The sequence below is a fragment of the Hypanus sabinus genome, chromosome 9 (assembly GCF_030144855.1).
Source record: "Hypanus sabinus isolate sHypSab1 chromosome 9, sHypSab1.hap1, whole genome shotgun sequence".
NCBI classification, from domain to species: Eukaryota; Metazoa; Chordata; class Chondrichthyes; order Myliobatiformes; family Dasyatidae; genus Hypanus; species Hypanus sabinus.
In genome coordinates, this window is record NC_082714.1 from 3,833,328 (window position 1) to 3,852,908 (window position 19,581).

The 19,581-nt window shown below is 43.1% G+C and overlaps 1 protein-coding gene across 1 annotated transcript in view; it reads left to right on the plus strand.

Annotated features, from left to right (window-relative positions):
* The first annotated feature begins 3,229 nt into the window (after nt 1-3,229).
* The window catches only part of xpo6 (exportin 6), a 166,215-nt gene continuing 149,863 nt past the window's right edge, over nt 3,230-19,581 (plus strand). Inside the window, exon 1 of the mRNA XM_059978874.1 lies at nt 3,230-3,385. Within this exon, the coding sequence (XP_059834857.1) occupies nt 3,383-3,385 (3 nt within the window). The 5' untranslated portion in view covers nt 3,230-3,382. The remainder of the gene's footprint in view (nt 3,386-19,581) is intronic.

A 19,581-nucleotide genomic window follows, 5' to 3' on the forward strand; every position in this document is an offset into this window, starting at 1 on the left:
CGCATTCTGTTGTTGCTTCTCCCTTGTTCTGATGAAATGCTCTGTAATGATGAAGCGTTCTCACTATAAGTGCTACAAGAATAAGCTAGTTTACCAACTTGTCTCCCTGAGCTCTTAAAAACTTTTTGTGTGGTATCATGAATCTCTTTTGAAATCTGCAGTTGCCCAAGTTCAGATCTTTGAACCTGGGACAGAGAACCTGCAGATGTGACAATCTGACCCGTACTGAAATATGCCTTTTGATTTTGTTTTATACTCTGATCATTTTCTGTTGCCATTTGCACAATTTTCTTGCATGTGGGGGACGGGAGGGTTTGATTTTTTTGTTATCAGGTTGGTTCCTTGGTTCCTTGTCCTTGACTGTCTGTGGGAAGACAAGTCTCAGGGCTGGACACTGCATACATACTTTGATAATAAATGTATTTTGAACTTTGATCTGTTTTTGAACTTGAGAATGATTCAGAGAGGAAAAATAAAACAAGGGAGGATGGTATAAGTGGACAGTTGAAGCTTTCACAGAGGGAGAGGCCCTCTGTTGGTTGGGGTTGACCCTGAATTCCAGCCGTCTACATGATACGCAAGCCTGGGCAGTACGATATGGAGAACATGCTGTTGCCCATGTAGCAGGCTCCCCCTCTCCATATAGCTGATGAATCCAAAGGAGCAGAGTTGCCACTCAACATAGGATTGCCTCAGTGAATCCAGCTCTGTATTTTCCCTTGGGATTTATTCCCAGGGCCTTCCCATGAGTGGGTGTAGCTGCAAGGCAGAAGGGGTTTGAGATCAGAGTTTTCCTTCTCCGAGAAGAGCTGCCGACCACAGTTGACAGGCCCAATCTGCCCAGAGCTCCTGGCTTTAGGACACCAGTAATGTGCCCCTTGTCCTGTCAGTAGAAATGATTCTGCCAGGCTTAGTAGCTAAACCACATGTGAAGGCCAGGAGCTGGACTTGCTTATCAGAGGCATTTTGAGATGGACGTCATTGGGAGCATCTAATGGGAGCTTGTCTGCATTACCACCCCCGGCTTTATCAACCTGAAGAAACTTCCATAAGTTCAGTGAAGGGGAATGGAGATCCTTCACAGTCAGACATTGGAGTGTTTTAATGAAGGATTGAGAAATCTTTGGGTCAGATTTTACACAGGAAAATGCAAGCAACTTCTCAGAAATATCACAGAAATAAGAATTTGATGCACTGGAAGAATGACAGGAAAACGGTGTTTGCAAACCTGATTTCAGTTTTGTGAAGATGTGACTGGTAGAATAAATGTAGGAGCAGCAGTTTGGACGTTGGATTTTCAGAAACTGTGGGAAGAGCCCATGTAAGAAGTTAACAAGCAAAATGAAAGCATATGGCAATCAACTGGCTTGGATTAAAATGGTTTGGTAGGAAACAGAGAGTAGGCATCACTGGGACTTTCTTGGCAGTCTCAGGATATGGGAATAAAGAGAAATCTCTTCCATCAGGTAATGGGGAACCAGTGACAGCCACACTACCAAATGTATTTAAGGAGATAGATCTCTATCAACAAAGGACACAGGGAGTTCGACCCCCATTTACCCTGGGGCATAGGCCACTGTTAGCAGCTCACCAGAGTCCTCTGTACTGGGCCAGTCTTTCAAGTTGTCCTCAGATGTATATCATCTTCTCTGACATACCTCCTCTCCCAGGGATGAGGACTTCAGAGCTTCTGTAGCTCTGGGTTTTCATTGAATGGGGTTGCTAGCTCCATGCCCAACCCTCCTCCTTCCAAAGCTAAGCTTGGGACTGTCCATAGTAGAATTGAGTACAGAGAAAGAATGGGAATTTGATATTGGCATGAAGGATTAACTGTGATAGTATTGAATGGAGAAGCAGGTTGAAAGGGCTGAATGGCCTCTCCTCCTATTATCTGTTTTTCTAAAGTTATGGCAACATGCACTCCTGGAATTTAAAACTCAGCATTAGATGCACACAGTTAGAAGATAGCTCCTTGCATTTCTTGTTGTTCACACATTATACCTTCTTTATTCAGTTTGATTGCTCCCTTTCCTCTGCTTCCAAACGGGACCCCCAAGCATTTTTAAACTTGCCCTTTTATTTTAGCTCTGGGTTGTTGTTCTTCTGCAGAATCAGAATCAGCATCAGGTTTATAATCACCGGCTAAGATAACAAATTTCACCGACACATACCAGTGATAATAAACCTGATACTGTAAGTATTCCAGTGTTAGGATTAAAAACTAATCCCCAATCAGAGATATGAAATAATCGATGCTACCATTTCAAACACAGCAGAAAAACAACAACCCAGGGCTAAAATAAAAGCACAAGTTTAAAAATACTCAAGGGTTTTCAGTGCTTCTCTGTTGGGTATGATGGGATTTTGGTGGCTGATTCCATCTCTGTCAGGCCCTTGATATAAATACGTAGTCATAGTTCCCATTCAAAGTATTGATAATGGTGTATTATTGTACCAAGATTCGTGTCTTGTGCATTGAGGTAGAACAGGGTATAAACACAACAATGCAGAATAAAGTACATTAAGTCACTGAAAGAAGTGCAGTGTCAGGAAATAATAGATTGTAAGATCATAACGAGGTGGATTGTGAGGACAAGAACCTGGCTTATCATACAAGAGTTCAGTAACAGTGGGGTAGAAGCTGTCCTTGAGCCTGGTGGAATGTGCTTTCTGCCCGATGGGAGGGAGAGAACAGAGTCTGTCCAGTGGGTGAGGTGTTTGAATACGCTGGGTGTTTTACTGAGGCAGCAGGAAGTGTAGACAGAGTGCTGGAGTCACTGATATACTGAGCTGTGTCCGCACCTCTCTGCAGTTTCAGGCATTTCATTCCAAGGTAATATTTAGATGTTAGATGATACACAGCAAATGAGTGACGGACAGGATCGCCCCTGAACTGAGTAAATGCTAGCGCATTAAATGGGCTGAACTGCCCTTCGCAGGCGACGCCTTCACCTTCACGCAGGTCACGTGGTTGGGAGATCGAGTTCGCGTGACCTTCGGTCACCTGACCTGTCAGTCGGTCACTTTCGGAGCCACCAATCACATTAGAGCTCCTGCTCAGCCGCACATCTGAACAAACCAACCAGAGGTTCTCCCCTCCCCTTGCGAGACCAATTACCGGGTACGCTGCCAACCAGCCAATAGCCACTCGAGCCCTGTCTGCTCGCCAATGAGTGAGCGCGTAGGGATCCGGCGCGATCCGGTCTGAGCCGGCCCGGTCCTGCGCGTTGGGCGGATCCGGGGCGGCAGCGGAAATGGCGCGGAGGAGGCCTGGCCTGTAGGCCCGAGAGTCAGACGCTGCAGCCCGCCTCCCGTCGCTTAAAGGGACTGCTCAGGGGCGCTCGGAGCATGAGCCGGACCGGCATATCATCGCAGAATAAGCATGGTGAGTGCGCCTCGGGGGCAGTAGCGCCGCCCACCCGGCTCCTGTCGTCCCGCAATTGATTTAAGGGAAGCTGCCCAGCCCTAGGCCTCTCTAGTATAACCCCCAGTGTAGCTCCGGCCTCCCGGCTTCTGGCCCTCTCTTCCCCACCCTGGTTCGGGGCATTGGTGTTTGGTCTTGCTCAGCCAAAGCTGTCTCCCAAGCAAAGGGGTGGATGTCACCGTTAAGAGGCGGTCGTCAAGCCTACTCTGACAGTTTAGTCTTCTTCATCTTTATGTCAGTTACCCATTAGTTGCTTATTGCTAAATATATGATATTGTTATTATTGCATGCAGCCACGTTGTAGGTATCTATGTCAAACCACTCTGCTGTATTATTTTTAGATAACCTTATATAAATAGTGTTATTTGGTGGCAGCAGGACAGTGCAAAGATATAAATTTATTATATGCAGTATTACCTGATAAAAGTGCCTCTGAAAGTCAGCATCCACCTGGCAAGATCTTCACCATCTGGGACATACCCAATTCTCATTACTGTCATTGAAGAGGAGCCTAAGGCTCACTTCTGCTTTTTGTAAGCCCATCACTTCCACTGGGGATAGGCCGCTGACAGTTGCTCGCCAGAGTCTTCTGATCTGAGCTAGCCTTTCAAGTTGAACCCAGGAGTAGCCCATCTTTGAAGATCCTTACTTTCTCAGGGCTTTGGAGCTTCTGTTGGTGTTTCTGTGGGAGTTACTTGCCCTTCCTTTTGCATCTGGGCTCTGGACAGTCCCTGGCTGAGTTGTGAAGGCTCACTGCTTAAAGATGACCTCTGCTGAGGGAAGCATTGTGCCTGTGATAGAACAGGCAGAGTCTACAACATCAAGCAGCCTCTGTTGCAGTGGAGAATGCTCTCCACTGAACTTTCGTAGATATTTGCTGAAGTTTTCGATGGCATACTGAATCACATTAAACTACTAATGAAGTATAGCCGCTGCATTGCATGCATTGATAGATCCTTGGAAGTGATGACACTTGGCACTGATCTCCCTATTCTCCATGCCTCCCTCGGTGAATACTGATGTAAAGTAATCGTTGAAGACCTCATCCACGTCCTTTGCATCCAAGTCCTGATGAAGGGTCTCAGTCTGAAAAGTTGACTGCTTATTCCTCTCCATAGATGCTGCCTGACCTGAGTTTCTGCAACATTTTGTGTGTGTTGCTCTGGATTTCCAGCATCCACAGAATCCCTTGTGTTTCTCCCTTTATCCTTGAGTGGGCCTTGCCCTCTCCCGACTGATTCACTTGCTCTGGGTTGATCTCCAGTGAGTTCCTTAGGGAGTGCTGCAGCATTGAGCTGCAAGAAGTATTACAGTACATTTACTTCAGAGCGTACAAAATGGAAGAACAAATGGGTAATGCGGCTTCTTGGAGACTGTAGTTGCTGGTATCTGGAGGAACTCAGTGGGCTGAGTTACATCTGTGGGGAGGGGATGTTGATGTTTCTAGTTGAAATCCTACATCTGCAATATTAGCTACAGCACAGAAAGAGGTTTTTCAGTCCACCCTGGTTACGGCAACCTTCATGCCAATCTAGCTAGACCCATCAAAATTCAAAACAAAAGTGCCTATGCAAAATATTCACACCCCTTGGAAGTTTTCAGCATTGAATCACAGTGGAGTTAATTTGGCTTTTTTTTACACTGATCCATAGAAAAATACTTTTGTGTCAAAGTTAAAACATCTCTACACATGATCTAAATTAATTACAAATATAAAACACAAAATAATTGATTGCATAAGTACCCCCTTCAAGTCAATATTTAGTAGATGCACCTTTAGCAGCAATTACAGCCTTGACTCTGTGTGGATAGGTCTCTATCAGCTTTGTACATCTGGACACTGCGGTTTTTCCCCCATTCTTCTTTACAAAACTACCCAAGCTCTGTGAGACTGCATGTGAATGAACAACCCTTTTCCAAGTCCAGTCACAAATTCTCAATTGGATTGAGGTCTAGACTCTGACTTGGCCACTCCAGGACATTAACTTTGTTTTTTTTTAAAACCATTCCTGTGTAGCTTTGGCTTTATGTTTGGGGTCATTGTCTTGCTGGAAAACAAATCTCCCAAGTCGCAGTTCTCTTGCAGACTGCGTCAGGTTTTCCTCCAGGATTTCTCTGTATTTTGCTGCATTCATTTTGCCCTCTACCTTCACAAGTCTTCCAGGGCCTGAGGCAGTGAAACATCCCACAGCATGATGCTTCACGGTAGGGGTGGTGTGTTTTTGACCATGGTAGGGGTGTGTGGTGTTTGCCTTATGCCAAACATAGCGTTTAATCTGATGGCCAAAAATCTTAATTTTGGTTTCATCAAACAGTAGAACCTTATTCCAGTTGACTTCAGAGACTCCCACATGGTTTTTGGCAAACTCTAGCCGAGATTTTATGTGAGTTTTTTTCAACAGTGGCTTTTTCTTTGCCAGCCTCTCATGAAGCTGCAACTGGTGAAACACCCAGGCAACAGTTGTTGTATACACAGTGTCTCCTGTCTTAGCCACTGAAGCTTTTAACTCCTCCAGGGTTGTCATAGGTCTCTTGGTGGCCTCCATGAGTAGTCCCCTTCTTGCATGTCACTGTTTTTGAGGACAGCTTGCTCTAGGCAGAGTCATGTTCTTTCCAATTCTTGATTGACTTAACTGTACTCTGAGGATATTCAGAGGCTTGGAAATGTTTGTATCTATCTCTTGACTTGTGCTTTTCAATAATCTTTTCATGGAGTTGCTTGCAGTGTTCGTTTGTTTACAGGGTGTAGTTTTTGCCAGGATACTGACTCACCAACAGCTAGACCTTCCAGATACAGGTGTATTTTTACTACAATCAATTGGAACACTTTGACTACACATGGTCTCCATAAACTGATCTCCATTTAACTAATTATGTGACTGCTGCACTAGTGTTGATTTGGTGTGTCATATTAAAGGGGTTGAATACTGATGCAATCAGTTATTGTGTTTTATATTTGTTAGTAATTAAGATCACTTTGTAGAGATCTGTTTTCACTTTGATGCAAAACTCTTTCTGTTGATCAATGTCAAAAAAACCCAAATTAAATCCACTGTGATTCAATGTTGTAAAACATTAAAACATGAAAACTTTGGCTGGAGGGGAATGCTTTTCATAAGCACTGTATGTTACCATGTACAACTATGAGGTTCATTTTCTTGTGGGTATATTCTGTAAATCCAAGGAACAGAATAGAGTCGATGAAAGACCCCACCCAACAGGACAGACAAACAATCAACCAATGTGCAAATACAAAAGGAAGAAAAAGAAACAATAATAAATAAGCAAAAAATATTGAGAACTTGAGATGAAGAGACCTTGAAAGTGAGTTCATAGGTTGTGGAACAGTTCAAAGGTAGGGCAAGTGAAGTGGGTCCTGAGGCTCCTGTACAACCTTCCTGATGGCAGCAGTGACCTAGGTGTTGTTGCTTTCCTGTGACATTGTTCCATGTAGATGTGCTCAGTGGTGGGGAGGGCTTTAACTATGATGGACTGGGCCTTTTTGTAGGCTTCTCCATTCAAGGGCATAGGCATCTCCATACCAGGCTGTGATGCAGCCAGTCCACCACACATCTATAGAAGTTTGTCAAAGTATTAGATGTCATGCTAAATTTTCGCAAAGTCTTAAGGAAGTAGAGGTGTGTGCTGGGCCCAGAGTAGATCCTCTGAAATGATAACACCAAAGAGTTTAAAGTTTCTGATCCTCTGGTGAGGACTGGCTCATAGACCTCTGGTTTCCTCCAGTAATCAGCTCCTTGTTTGCTGACGTTGAGTGTGGTGCCACCCAGTCAGATTTTACAATCTCAGTCCTGTATGCTGATTCGGCTTACAACAGTGGTTTCATCAGCAAACATTAAATACAGTGTTGGAGCTGTGCTTGGCCTCATAGTATAAAGTGAGTAGAGCAGGTGATGTTGCCAGTTCAAACTGTGTGAGGTCTGTATGTGATGAAATCAAGGATCCAATTGCACAGGAAGGTACTGAGGCCAAAGTCTCACATCTGTATCCCACTATTCATCATCTGTTCTAAATGCTGCTTAAACTTTGCTGTTGTGTCTCCCTCTTCGCTGTCCCCAAAATGTATTCCAGACCCCTACCACCCTGTTCCTTTAAACTTTGATCAACTCATCTTACAGTTTTGTGAGGAGCAGGTTTTTGTTTACACAGAGTGGTTGGGGCCTAGGATGCACTGCTTGGGGTGGTGGCAGAGGCAGAAACATGAGACGCTTAGTTAGCCCCATGAATGTGAGGGAAATTGTAGGACATGGACATTGTGTAGGCAGATAAGATTAGTTGGTAATTCGAATACAACTGCAAGGGCCAAATGGCCTGTTCCTGTGCTGTACTGTTCCAGTGTTTGACATTCCCACTCATCATTTACACAGACTGATCAGGTCTACCTTCAGCCTCCAGTGTTTCAGAGAAAATCCAAATTTTTCCAACCTCTCCGGATAACTTGTATCGTCTAATCCAGGCAACACTTGTTCATTATTATATGTGGATCTCAACATTACTTGAGCCCAAAAGTTAGCGCACCACCATTACCCATACGTATATTCCTGTATTAATCAATAGTAAATCTCATCTGCGATTCACTGCTTGAGATGTGTCATCATCTGGATCCAGTACAGATTTATCAATGTGCATTGATAGAGCTTTATCTGTACAGTGTGCGAAGGAAAGCTTTGACATAATTTCCTGCGCATACAAACATGTAAATTGATGAGGGTAAGCCCCACAGACTCTGAAGCCTGTTCCACTTGATAAGGTCTGGCTATGACCCCAAATTTGTACTCCTGTTTACCAGCCCCATTTATTTTAATCTTTAGGTTTCTTGTAGTGGTAGCCATGCAGAATTTCTTTTACAAGGTATGTTAATCAATTCTGTTTTCAATTCAAGGACATGTCTTATTATCAATGCCCATTATAGAATGCACCCTTCAGAAACTTGTGACAGCACAGTTATCATCTCTAATAACTCCTTTCATCTGTCAACCTTGTAACTCAAGAATTCAATGGGCTTGGATGGAGAAGAATACAAGGCTTTAATCATATTCTTAGAAGTCATGCTGTGAATCTAGTGATGCCTTCCACATCACAATGTTAACGTGTTGGCAGCCCTGGTGATGCGTTGCAGTTACGCAGGGCCTGGTGCAGCACATCTAGAGCACTGCACAGCCTTACTGTCCTTATCTGCTGGTTTGAAAGCAGCATGGGGATGGTTTTCTGGAGACAACAGTTTGAATGGGTTGGGCATGAATCTACATGAGTTGACAAGAGTGAGGGGGCCATAGAAGACCTCAAGGGCTCCTGACAGGTTGGATGTAGAGAGAATGTGGAAGCAGGGATTATTGATGTTTAAAACGGCAGAAATGAGGTGACATTTTCTTTCTCTTTTGTAGATCGTTTCCTCAATGTGGTGGAAGCAGACTTAAATTTTTAGTTGAATATATAGACAGACACTTGTGAACCAGGGTGTGAAGGTTTACATGAGATTGGTCATATTAAACGGAAGGGAGAGGTTTAAAGGTTCTGGGCAAATGTGACCAGCTCAGGAAGGCACATCAGTTGCATGTACAAGTGGGACTGAAAGGCCTGTTTCTGTGCTGTATAATTTATGGTTCAATGAATTTAGATATGTTTAAGGGCAAGCCTTGACCAAATGTCTAGGCCAGTAGTTCAGGATTGATGCCCTTTTGTGCTGTCAGCGAGATTAAAGTATCATTTACTACACAAGAGATTCTGCAGATGCAGGAGCTCCAGAGTAGCACACTTGCAATGCTGGAGGAAGTCAGCAAGGAATAACCAGTGGATATTTCATGCTGAGACAGTATGGTAGTGTAGCGGTTGCTGTGCGCTATTACGGCTTGGAGCATTGAGAGTTCAGAGTTCATTCTGGCATTCTCAGTAAGTCCTCCCCGTGGAATGTGTGGGTTTTCTCCAGGTGCTCCAGTTTCCTCATGCAGTCCAAAGACGTACTGAATAGGTTAATTGGTCATTGTAAGTTGTCCTGTGATTTGGGTTAGGGTTACATCAGGGTTGTTGGGGTTGCTGGGTGGCATGGCTCGAAGGGATGGAAGCTGTATCTCGAAGTAATTAAATAGCGTGACAGACTAGTCAACGATAGTCAACTGTTGTCTTTCCTCTATCCTGGGTGTTTCTCAAACCAAATCTGATCTGATGCTGCTCAATGTCCCATTACTACTTGGCTTTAATTTGAGTAGTTGGTGTGCTTAGTTTTGTATCTGAACACAGGCTGTGCTGCTCCAGGCAGAGTTTATTGCTTGTACCTCCCTTGTTATGAGTGGGTTGCCAGGATATTCAGGAGATGGGTAACCACAGTGCTGGGGATGGCTTTTCACAGATGAATACATTTTCTTCTCTGAAGAACCATTCTCATTTGGCATTCTGTACTTTACCAGATGATTGGTTCTCTTGATTTATACTGTAGGCCAAAGGGCCTTTTCCTGTGCTGTACTGTCGTGTTCTGATTGCTGATACTAACTTTTTCTACCAGGTTTATTAAGTTGCTTGCAATGAAATTCCCTAATTGCCATTGTGGAACTTGAATGTTTCTGAATGAATAGTCCAAGCTCTGGAAGCTACAACAGTAACTTAACCTCTGTGCTCCTGTTTTCAATAATTACTTTAGCTTCATCTTTCCTCAGAATTCATATTTCTGGAAAAGGGAGATTTGTATCTTAGACAAAGATCATAGCTTTTTTGCATTTACTTTTTGTGCCTGCCTATCCTGCTAACCTACCCTTTGACAAGATATACATGGACTGTATATTTCCCTCCATTGATGCTGTCTGACGTGCTGAATTCCTCTAGCATTTTCTGCAAGAGTTCTGGCAGTAGTGTTTATTGCTAGATCATAAATCTTTTAAAATCTCTCCCTTTTCCTGGTTCTTATCAATGACTATTTCTCTAAAATATTAATGCTATTTTTCTCTGTGTAGCTGCTGTCTGATTTTAAATATTTACAGAATAGTCTGTTTTAGTTCAGTACTGGGATACCTGGTGGTATGTATTAATGGTTCACATTTAATGCAAGGGAATGAGGAAGGAAGGCGTGGAATACAAGTAGAAATCAGTCCATGCTCGTGGGTGGTTATAAAAGTGAAATGCATTTTGAGAAGAAGCTGATTATTTTCTGCCATTCTTGGAAAATGAGAGCAATTTTACTAAGTATTACTTTCTCAGGGAGTTTGAACTCTGTTTCAGTTCAGCTCCCGTGTTAAATTGGTTGTCCCATCCATAGGGTGACCATTTGGATCTATAACTGATTGATCAATAATCAGAAGTGCTGTGTATGCTGCAAACCCGTCAATATTGATGTGTTTGTTATTGTCAGATGCCTGGAAGCAAGGAATTTGCTGGGCTAAGTTTGTTGCCTAACTAAGCCATAAGGCATAGTAACTTCCTGGAAAAAACAATTGGGTTTAGTTTACAAACAAGAGAAAATCTGCAGATGCTGGAAGTCCAAGCAACGCACAAAAACAAGCTTCTGCATCCAACACACAATTCTCTGCAACTCTGCCATCTCCAACGGGCTCCCAGCACCAAGCACATATTTCCCTCTCCCCCACTTTCTGCTTTCCACAGGGATTGCTCCCCACGTGACTCCCTTGTCCATTCGTTCTCCCTCTTGGCACTATCCTTGCAAGCGGAGCAAGTGCTACGCCTACCCCTACACTTCCTCCCTCACTACCATTCAGGGCCCTAAACAATCCTTCCAGGTGAGGCGACACTTCACCTGTGAGTCCGTTGGGGTCATTTACAGTGTCTAGTGCAACCAGTGTGGTCTCCTGTACATTGGTGAGACCTGATGTAGATTGGGAGTTTGTTTCACTGAGCACCTGGGCTCCATCCACCAGAAAAAGCCAGATTTCCCAGATGCCATCCATTTTAGTTCCACATCCCATTCCCATTCCGATATGTCAATCCATGGCCTCTACTGTTACGATGAGGCCACACTTACGTTAGAGGATCAACACCTTATAATCCATCTGGGTAGCCACCAACCTGATGGGATGAGCATCAATTTCTCGAATTTCCGGTAATTTCTACCCCCCCCCCCCATCTCCTTCACTATTCCCTTTCCCCTCTCACCTTATCTCCTTACCTGCCCATCGACTCCCTCTGGTGCTCCTCCCACCTTTTCTTTCTTCCATGGCCTTCTATTCTCTCCCATTGGGCTCCCCTTCTCCAGCCCTGTATCTCTTTCACCAATCAGTTTCACAGTTCTTTACTCCCCCTCCCAGTTTCACTCATCACCTTGAGTTTCTCCTTCCCCTACCCTCACCATTTAACTCTACTCCTCATTTTTTTTTTTCTCCAATCTTGCTGAAGGGTCTCGGCCGAAACATCAACTGTACTTTTTTTCATAGATGCTGCCTGGCCTGCTGAGTCCCTCCAGCATGTTGTGTCGCTAAGTTTAGTTTATTTTTGCAGTAATGAAGCTTTGAGATACCGTATGGATTCTGGGGCCTGTACTACTGCTTCTGTGCTGTTGCTTTATCAGTGTTGGTGCTGATTCTTGTCCATGGTGACTTGGAGTTCAGAACATTATCCAGCACGAGACCCAGCTAGTCCATGCTCACTAAGATGCCCATTTTGCTCATCGCCATCTAAACTTTCCAGTCCAACTGTTGTTATTGTCCCGTTTCACAAGCATGCCACCCTTTGTGTAAAACAACACATTGCTTCAGAATCTGCTTTAATATTACTGACCAATGTCGTGAAAAGTGTGTTTTGTGGCAACAGTACTTTGGAATACATAAAAGTACAATGATGTATATTTAAAAAATTAAATACTGCAAAAAGAGAGCAAAAGAAAAGAAAAATGACGTTAAAGTAGTGCACATGGGTTCATTATCTATTCAGAAGTATGATGACAGGGGAAGAAGCTGTTCCTAAAATGTTGAGTGTGGGTCTTCAGGGTGCTGAGAAGAGGGGATGCCCTGGGTGATGGGGGTTCCTTAATGATGGATGCCACTTTTTTATGGCTTTGCTTTTTGAAGGTGTCCTTGAGACTAGTGCCCATGATGCAACTGGCCAAGTTTACAACTTTCTGCAGCTTTTTCTGATCCTGTGCAGTGGTTCCCTCTATACCAGATGATGCAACCATTTAGAATGCTCTCCACGGTACTTCTGTAGAAACTTACAAGAGTTTTTGGTTATATACCATGTCTCCTCAAACTCCTAATGAAATAATGAAATTTAATAAATCAAATTACAATTAAATCTTTCCCCTCTCATCCTAAATCTAAATATTCCAGTTCTTAATTCCCCAACCCTGGGGAAAAGACTGAGTGTATTCACCCTCTCTGTGCCCCTCATTATTTTATATACCTCTATAAGATCACTTGTCAGTCTCCTATACTCTAAGGAATAAAATCGCAGCCTGTCCAAGCTGGTCCTGTGACTCAGTCCCTCAAGTCCTGACAACATCCTTGTAGATATTTCCAGCAATCTTTCCAGTTTAATAACATCTTTCCTGTAACAGGATGAGCAAAGCACTCCATATGTAGCCTCACAAGCCACCTGTACACTGGCACTTTTCCTTCCCAACCTTTGTACTCAGTGTCCTGACTGATGAAGGGCAGTGTGTCAAAAGCCTTCACCACCACCCTGTCTACTCTTGACTTCACTTTCAGGGAGTCATGTGCTTGCACTTCAAGTTCTTGCTGTTCTGCAACACTCCCCAGGGCCCTGCTGTTCACTGTGTAAGTTCTTCGTGGATTTGTCTTTCCAAACTGCAGCATCTTGCATTCAACTGAATTAAGCTTCATTTCCCAATCCTTGGCCCACTTATTCAGCTGATCAAAATCGCCCTGTAATTTTTGATAACCATAATTGACTAAATCACCTGTTTTGTTGTCATCTGCAAACTTATTAACCTTTTATATTTAATCTCAATAGTTGATATTTCTGACAAACAACAATGGAGCTAGCACCAGTCTCTGAGACACATCACTAATTAGACAAACAACCTTGCACCATCACACTCTGCTTCCTACCATCAGGCCAAGTGTATGTCGAGTTCTCCAGCTCTCCCTGGATCCCATGTGATCTGATCTTTCAGAGCAGCGCACCAATTGCCTCTAATTACCTAGTCTAGAAATAAGACTTATTGGTCAATAATTACAGGATTTTCTTTGCTGCCCTTCTAAAAGGCACCGCAGTCGCCATGACATCTCATCTGTGGCTTACGATGATACAACTATCACTGCTAGAGCTCCTGCAGTTGCTTCACTGGCCTTGCACAGTGGGATTTGGCACCGGAGATTTGTCCACCTTCATGTCCTTTAAGACATCTAGAGATCTTGCGGCTTCACACAAAATGCCCTCCTTGGTCTTTGAGGAACCCTGTTCTCTCACCTGTTACCCCTTTTGCTTTAATATATCTATAAATTCTCTGCCAAAGTTATCCCCTTTATGCCCTCCTTGGGGTCCACTTCTGCATCCTCTATATTCCAGGAATTTTCTTGATCTCTACTGCCTGGACTTGGTTTGAATTCTCATGGCATGAATTGCTGTAGATTTTGTTGGCACTGGAGGGAGAATGGTTAATTTTTTTTCTGATATACTATCTGCTGGAATGATTTCTCTTTTCACTCAATGGATATTGGGAATTACTCAGTTTCTGGTGATTCAGGAGTACTCTTTGTGAGCAAACAGCAAAATGTGCACTCAAAAAACCATCCAGTTAGCCTCCAACCTGATGGCATAAACAATTTTGTCTCACTTCCAGAGATTTCTCCCCCTTTTTGTACTTTGCCATTCTCCATTCCTGCTCTCCTCTTGCCCTTTCTCTTCTCACCTGCCTATCATCCTTCTCTGGTGGCCCCGCCTCCTTCCCTTTCTCCCAGCATCCAGTGTCATCTTGTGATAGATGCTGCTGCCTTCAGCCCTTTACCTCTCCGCTTCTCTTTTCTTTTCTCCTACTCCTTTTCACTCACCTGGTCTCGCCTATTACCTGCCAAACTACACTACTTCTCCTCCCTTCACTTTCTTATTCTGATGAAGGATTTTGGTCTGAAGTGTCAATTGTTTATTCCCCTCAGTAGATGCTGCCTGACCTGCTGAGTTCCTCCAGCATTTTGTGTGTGTTGCTCCTCATAATATTACCTGTATTGAAATGGGTCTCGATCTTGGTCATGGTCTCGTGCTGGAAAAAGGTGAAGCAATGGTGGTTTTGCAGTACCTTCACTGAGAGGATTAAACAATTTTGCACATATCATCTTCTGTGCAAAGGTTGATTATTGTGAATGACATATAGTGGTCGGCTTGGGTCCTGTGCGTTAATACCAACATGCCTGAATGTATTCTGCATCATGGAAACTGCAGTGTGCTAGATGGTAGCAATTATGATGTTTTGTAGATAGTGCCTTTTGCTGAAAGACCAGTATTTTTGAGCCAGATCACTGAATCTGATTCTTGAATCAGTTAATTTTCACTGTGGTGCTTTGTTGCCATATTATAGCACATGCTGTTAAACACATTCACCAGCTGGACACCTTTTTTTTTTAATATGTCTGTGGTATTTCCAGCAGCTTCATCGAAAATAGTTGTCCCCTGGCTAATAACCAACTGAAGTTGGGGATATCAACATTATTTAATGTCATTTCCAGTACTCGAGTGTAAAGGAGAACAAAATAATTGTTACTCCAATCCGATGCAGCACCACACAACACAATAAAATAAAGAACATAATAATAAAAAAACACAATTAATATAAATACGAAAGATAGCTTGTATACATAAATTTTATGACCATAAAGTGACATTAGAGACTGGAGTGTCTGTACATTAGGTGAATGACAGGAAGTGATGACGTATTGATCAGTCTAACTGCTTGGGGAAAGTAACTGTTTTTGAGTCTGGTGGTACTGGTGTGGATGCCTCCTCCCAGATGGAAGTGGAACCAACAGCCCATGAGCAGGGTGGATAGAAGCCTTCATGATGTTACTGGCCCTCTTTTAGCACCCTTCAGTACATCTGTCTTTTTTGACAGGTAGACTGGTGCCAGTGATGTGTTGGGCAGTTGTGTCTACCCATTGTGGAGCTTTGGCTAAAGGAATTCATATTCTTGGTGCCCATCTGTAGAGCAGTTTGTTGTTGGAGGAAAAATTGAAGGTATAATCCAGTAATGGGAGAGGTTAGCTTGAGTATCTTTGCTATCTGAATAGTCACGATCCATCTGTTAAAATGGCAAAAGGATCAATATAGCAAATCCAAAAAGATGGGTGAGAGAGAAAACCCCAAATCAGACCTATTGGGAAAGATAGTTTACTCCAATACAGATTAGAAATATAATTTACATGGGGACAGAATTGGGCCATTCCACCATTCTGTCACGGCTAAATTATTATCCTTCTCACCTCCATTATCCTGCCTTCTCCACATAATTTTTGACATCCTGGCTAATCAAGAACATATCAACCTCCGCTTTAAATATACCTAATGATTTGGCCTCCATAGACAACTGTGGCAATGAATTCCACAGATTCACCACCATCTAGATAAAAGGCATTGCTCGTTATCTCTCTTCTAAATGGACATCACTCTATTCTGAGGCTGTGCCCTCTGGTCCTAGGAAGCATCTTCTCCATATCCACTATCTAGGCCTTTCAATATTTGGTTTCTATGTTATCTACCCTCCAGCAAGTACAGGACAAGAGCTATCAAACATGCCTCATATTTGGAATTGCTTGAGGAGTATAAAGAATGTAAAAGGAATCTTAAGAAAGAGATTAGAAAAGCTAAAAGAAGATACGAGGTTGGTTTGGCAAATAAGGTGAAAGTAAATCTGAAAGGTTTCTACAGTTATATTAAAAGCAAGAGGATAGTGAGGGATAAAATTGGTCCCTTAGAGAATCAGGGTGGTCAGCTATGTGTGGAGCCGAGGGAGATGGGAGAGATTTTGAATGATTTCTTCTCTTCGGTATTCACTAAGGAGAAGGATATTGAATTGTGTAAGGTGTGGGAAACAAGTAAGGAAGTTATGGAACCTATGACAATTAAAGAGGTGGAAGTACTGGCACTTTTAAGACATTTTAAAGTGGATAAATCTCCGGGTCCTGACAGGATATTCCCCAGGACCTTGAGGGAAGTTTGTGTAGAGAAAGCAGGAGCTCTGACAGAGATCTTTCAGATGTCATTAGAAACGGGGATTGTGCCGGAGGATTGGCGCATTGCTCATGTGGTTCCATTGTTTAAAAGGGTTCTAGAAGTAAGCCTAGCAATTATAGACCTGTCAGTTTGACATCAGTGGTGGGTAAATTAATGGAAAGTATTCTTAGAGATAGTATTTATAATTATCTGGATAGACAGGATCTGATTAGGAGTAGCCGGCATGGATTTGTGTGTGGAAGGTCATGTTTGACAAACCTTATTGAATTTTTTGAAGAAGTTACGAGGAATGTTGACGAGGGTAAGGCAGTGGATGTAGTCTGTATGGACTTCAGCAAAGCCTTTGACAAAGTTCCACATGGAAGGTTAGTTAAGAAGGTTCAGTCGTTAGGTATTAATGCTGGAGTAATAAAATGGATTCAACAGTGGCTAGATGGGAGATGCCAGAGAGTAGTGATGGATAATTGTTTATCGGGATGGAGGCCGGTGACTAGCGGGGTGCCTCAGGGATCTGTTTTGGGCCCAATGTTGTTTGTAATATACATAAATGATCTGGATGATGGGGTGGTAAATTGGATTAGTAAGTGTGCCGATGATACTAAGGTAGGAGGTGTTGTGGATAATGAGGTGGGTTTTCAAAGCTTGCAGGGAGATTTATGCCGGTTAGAAGAATGGGCTTAACGTTGGCAGATGGAGTTTAATGCTGAGAAGTGTGAGGTTCTACATTTTGGCAGGAATAATCCAAATAGAACATACAGGGTAAATGGTGGGGCATTGAGGAATGCAGTGGAACAGAGAGATCTAGGAATAACAGTGCATAGTTCCCTGAAGGTGGAGCCTCATGTAGATAAGGTGGTGAAGAAGGCTTTTGGAACGCTGGCCTTTATAAATCAGAGCATTGAGTACAGAAGTTGGGATGTAATGTTAAAATTGTACAAGGCATTGGTAAGGCCAAATTTGGAATATTGTGTACAGTTCTGGTCACCTAATTATAGGAAAGATATCAATAAATTAGAGAGAGTGCAGAGACGATTTACTAAGATGTTACCTGGATTTCAGCAATTAAGTTACAGAGAAAGGTTGAACAAGTTAGGTCTCTATTCATTGGAGCGTAGAAGGTTGAGGGGGGATTTGATCGAGGTATTTAAAATTTTGAGAGGGATAGATAGAGTTGACGTCAATAGGCTGTTTCCATTGAGAGTAGGGGAGATTCAAACGAGAGGACGTGATCTGAGAGTTAGGGGGCAAAAGTTTAAGGGAAATATGAGAGGGTATTTCTTTACTCAGAGAGTGATAGCTGTGTGGAATGAGCTTCCTGTAGAAGTAGTAGAGGCCAGTTCAGTTGTGTCATTTAAGGTAAAATTGGATAGGTATATGGACAGGAAAGGAGTGGAGGGTTATGGGCTGAGTGCGGGTAGGTGGGACTAGGTGAGATTAAGAGTTCGGCACGGACTAGGAGGGCCGAGATGGCCTGTTTCTGTGCTGTGATTGTTATATGGTTATATTAACATTTTCCTCCCTAGAATCATTCTCGTGAACCTCATCTGGACCCTCTCCCATGCCAGCACATTTTTACTTCGATAAGGGGCCTAAACCTGCTCTCAATGTTTAACTGCGGTCTTAAGACACCAGTGTCTTAAAATGCCTCAGTATCACATCCTTGCTCTTATATTAAAGTTACTAACATGGTTAGAGCATTGGCTGATTGGTAGGAGGCAGCAAGTAGGAATAAAAGGATCCTTTTCTGGTTGGTTGCCAGTAACTAGTGGTGTTCTCCAAGGGTCAGTGTTGGGAACACTTATTTTTATGTTGTTTATAAATGATTTAGATGATGGAATAGATGGATTTGTTGCCAAGTTTGCAGATGATATGAAGATTGGTGGAGGAGCAGGTAGTGTTGAGGAAACAGGATGCAGAAGGACTTGGATTAGGAGAATGGGCAAGAAAGTGGCAAATGAAATACAATGTTGGAAAATTCATGGTCTTGTACTTTGGTAGAAGAAATAAATGTGCGGACTATTTTCTAAATGGGAAGAAAATACAGGAATCTGAGATGCAGTGGAACTTGGGAGTCCTTGTGCAGAACATCCTAAAGGTTAACTTGAAGGTTGAGTCAGTGGTGAGGAAGACAAATGCCATGTTGGCATTCATTTCAAGAGATCTAGAATACAAGAGTAAGGATGCGATGCTGAGGCTTTATAATGCACTTGGTGAGGCCTCACCTTAAATATTGTAAATAGTTTTGGGCTCCTCATCTTAGAAAAGATGTGCTGGGAGAGGGTCCAGAGGAGGTTTGCAGGAATGAAAGAATTATCATTCGAGGGACGTTTGATGGTTCTGGGTCTGTACTCACTGGAATTCAGAAGGTTGAGGGGTGGGGGGTTGTCATTAAAACCTTTCGAATGCTGAAAGGCCTAGACAGCATAGACGTGGAAAAGATGTTTCCCATGGTGGGAGAGTCTAGGACAAGAGGGCACAGCCTCAGAATAGAGGGGCGCCCTTTTCAAAACAGAGATGCGGAGAAATTTCTTTAGTCAGTGGTGGTGAATTTGTGGAATTTGTTGCCACATGCACCTGCAGAGGCCAGGTCGTTGGGTGTGTTTAAGGCAGAGGTTGATAGGTTCTTGATTGGACGGTATCAAAGGATACAGGGAGAAGGCCAGGAACTGTGGTTGAGAGGGAGATTAAAAAAAGAAACGGCCATGATTAAATAGCAGAGCAGATTCGATGGGCCAGATGGCCTAATTCTGCTCCTATGTCTTATGTATTCTTGTGCTTTCAAACTGAATGCAAACATTGCATGTACCTTTCTTACCACCTACTCAACCTGCACAAGACTCTAAGTCCCTTGCACTTCTGATTTTTGAATTTTCTCCATTTAGAAATAGTCTACAGCTTTATTCCTTCCACCGAATTTGCATGACCATACTCTTCCCTGCACTGTATTCCATCTGCCACTTCTTTGCCCATTCTCCTAATCTGTTCAAGTCCTTCTGCAGCCTACCAGTTTGCTCAAC